Genomic DNA, 3,689 nt, shown 5'->3' on the forward strand with positions numbered 1-3,689 from the left:
GGGGACGCGTTTAACCCTTACTGGTGTCTCGGGACAAAATCTGTCCCCGTAGAAATGTTCTTTATCTGAACTATGAGTTCTATTTTTAACGAATTACCACATGCATTGTATAGTGTCGTCTTTGGTGACAGCATGTGTGGCTGTGGGACAAGCCATAGTGGTGTCCATGTGTGTGTAAGTAACACAGCATAGGTGTGTCCTATGTGGTTGTAACAGCATATGTGTGGTGTGAAAAGCATAGTGGTGTCACTTGTGTGTGTAGAAACATAGTTGGCGTCCATAGTGTGTGTAGACAAGAATAGTGTGTGTCCCTGTGTGTGTAGCCAACACTAGTGTGGTCTCCCATGTGTGTGTAACAAGCCTAGTGGTGGTCACTGGGTGTGTAAACAGCAGGTACGTCTGTGTGGTAAAAGCATAGTGATCCTGTCGTGTGTGTAACGGCCTATGTGCGGCCCTGCCTTCTGCTGGCGTCTGTCTGCTAACACAGTGCAATAGTGTGTTGTCCGACTGCTGTGCGGTAACTAACAAGATAGTGCTGTGTCCTTGGTGTGTGGTGTGTAAACAAGATAGTGTGTTGTCCTTGTGTGTTGTAACAAAGTATAGTGTGATTGTCCTCCTGTGTGTGTAACAAGCATAGTGTGTGTCCCTGTGTGTGTAACAAGCATAGTGTGCAATGTTATATTAAAGTAGTGTGTCCCTGAAGTTGTCTTCCCTGTTGTGTGTCTCTGGTGGACAGACTCTCACTGTGTCCAGAGGTTCGACCCCGGTCTGGGACTCCTCCCCCCCATGACCCCCCTGGTGGGGGGCCTCAGCCTGGTGCCCCCCCCACACGTCCCCCCCGACATGCCCCTCATCAAGGAGATCATCCACTGCAAGAGCTGCACCCTGTTCCCACAGAACCCCAGTAAGATCTCACCTGTCAATCTCAACTTTATCTATAAATATATATGTATATTATATATATATATATATATATATATAACATTATATAATATCTATGTATCTATATAAAAGACTGGCAACACATCAGAAAAGACTGCGACATATACAGAAGACTTCGACTGTAAAGACAGACTGCGACTGTAAAGAAATACTGCGACATTTAAGAAAGACTTGTCGCCATTTAAAAAAGACTGGCGACATCTAATAAACGACTGCGACATTAAAGAAAGACTGCGACACGTAAGAAAGACCTGCGACCCATCAAGAAAGACTGCTACACGTAAGAAAGACTTGCGACCTTAAAGAAAGACTGCGACACGTAAAGAAAGACTGCGACATTAAAGAAAGAACTGCAACATGTAAAGAAAGACTGCGACACATCAAGAAGACTGCGACATGTAAAGAAGACTGCGACTGTAAAGAAAGACTGCGCACATCACAAAGACCTGCGACATGTCAGGACGTGCGACACATCAAGAAGACTGCTAATTTAAAGAAAACTGCACATGTAACGAAATACTGCGACATGGAAAGAAAGCTGCGACATGTAACGAAAGACGCGACCTGTAAGAAAGCTTACTTGCGACATTGTAAAGAAGACTGCGACCATGTAAAGAAAAGACTGCGACTATAGAAGAATAACTGCGACACATCAAGTAAAGACCTGCGACATGTAAAGAAAGACTGGGGCGACATCTAAAATAAAAACAATACCTGCGACCAAATATACGAAGACTTGCGACATATAAAAGAAAGACTGCGACCGATAAAGAAAGAGATGCGACATATAAAGACGACTGTTGCGACATTAAAGACAGACTGACGACATGTAAAGAAAGACTAAGCGACATGTAAGAAAGACTTCGAAATGTAAAGAAAGACTGCGAAATTTAGAAATACTGCGACACATCTCAAGAAGACTGCGACATATCGAGAATACTAGCGACTATAAAGAAAACGCGACCTGCCAAAGAAGACTGGCACACATCAAGAAAGACGGACATGTAAGAAGACTTGCGACACTTAAAGAAGACTGCGCATGTCAAGAGCCTGCGACATGTCAAGAAAGACTGCTACATATAAAGAAAGACTAGCGACATGTAAAAAAGAAACTGACTACATTTTAAAGAAGAGGACTGCGACATGTAAGAAAAGACTGCACATGTAAAGAAAATGCCGACCCTGTCAAGAAAGAACTGCGACACATCAAAAGACTGCACATGTAAAGAAAGACTGTCCGACATCGTAAAGAACGACTGCGACACGTTAAAGAAATACTGCGACATGTAAGAAAGACTGCAACTGTAAAGAAAGACTCGGACACCTCAAAAAGACTGCAATGTAAGAAGACGCGACATTAAAGAAAGACTCGACATTAAAAAAGACTTTGCTACATTAAAGAAAGGGGGACGGCGCCATGTAAAGAAAACCTGCGACATGTAAGAAAGACGCGACATATACCAGAAAGACTGGCGACACATCAACAGACTTGCGACATGTCAAGAAAGACTGCGAACATCACGAAAGACTTCGACATGAAATCAAGAAGACTGCGACATTTTAAACGAAAGACTCTGCGCCACATCGAAAGACTGCGCCATGTAAGAAAGGACGCGACATGTAAGAAAGACTGCGACTGTAACGACAGACTGCGACTGAAAGAAGACTGCGACATGTACGAAAGACTGGCGACATGTAACGAAAGACCTGCGACATATAGAAAGACTCGACCACATCAGAAGACTGGCGACATGTCAAGAAAATACTGCGACATAATAAAGGAAGACTGCGACACGTAAAGACGACTGCAACACTTAAAGAAAGACGCGCACACAACTTACGAAAGACTTCGACATTTAAAGAAAGCTGCAAACATATAAAGAAGACTGCAACACAATCAGAAAGACTGCGACTATAAGGGGGGAGACAGACTGCGACACATCAGAAAGACTGCGACTGTTAAGAAAGACTGCGACATGTAACAGAAAGACTGCGACATTTAAAGAAGACCTGCGACATTTAAATAAATACTGCTACATTTAAGAAAGACTTTGGCGACACTCAAAAAGACTTGCGACATGTAAGAGAAAGACTTGCGACATGTAAAGAAAGCTGCGACATGTAAAGAAAAACTATGCACACTGTAAAGGTGAAAGAACTGCTACTAAAAAAAGACTGCGCACATCAAGAAAGACTGCGACACTTTAAAGAAAGGACTCGAAATGTAATATTCTGGCGACATATAAAGAACGACTGCACATGTAAAGATACTGGGGTTGCGACACCTCAAGCCAGACGCGACATGTAACGAAACTGCGACATGAAAGACGACTGGACACATCAAGAAGCAACGGCAGACATGTAAGACAGACTGCGACATGTTCCATAATACGCTGTGCGACACGTAAAGACGACTTTCGACACGTAAAAGCAAGACTGGCGACATTAAGAAAGACTGCGACACACACGGTCCGAAAGACTTTGCTACATGTAAGAATACTGCGACCATCACGAGACTGCACATATAAAGGAAAGCTGCGACACAATCAAGAAGCTGCGACATATAAAGAACAGACCGCGACATGTAAAAAAGACTTGCGACATCAAAGTAAAGACTGCTACATGTAAGAGGACTGCTACACATCAAGGAAAGACGCTAAAGGTAAAGAAAGACTTGCGAACACATCAAAAGACTCGACATATTGCGAAAGACCTGCAACTTATTGCAAAGACGCAACATATCGATG

The 3,689-nt window shown here is 43.2% G+C and overlaps 1 protein-coding gene across 1 annotated transcript in view; it reads left to right on the plus strand.

Annotated features, from left to right (window-relative positions):
- Positions 1 to 736: 736 nt before the first annotated feature.
- The window catches only part of LOC116706977 (ecto-NOX disulfide-thiol exchanger 1-like), a gene marked incomplete at both ends in the record, with an annotated part of 44,461 nt that continues 41,508 nt past the window's right edge, over positions 737 to 3,689 (plus strand). Inside the window, 1 exon segment of the mRNA XM_032544071.1 lies at positions 737 to 904. Within this exon segment, the coding sequence (XP_032399962.1) occupies positions 737 to 904 (168 nt within the window).

Source organism: Etheostoma spectabile, chromosome 2 (assembly GCF_008692095.1).
Source record: "Etheostoma spectabile isolate EspeVRDwgs_2016 chromosome 2, UIUC_Espe_1.0, whole genome shotgun sequence".
Taxonomy (NCBI): Eukaryota; Metazoa; Chordata; class Actinopteri; order Perciformes; family Percidae; genus Etheostoma; species Etheostoma spectabile.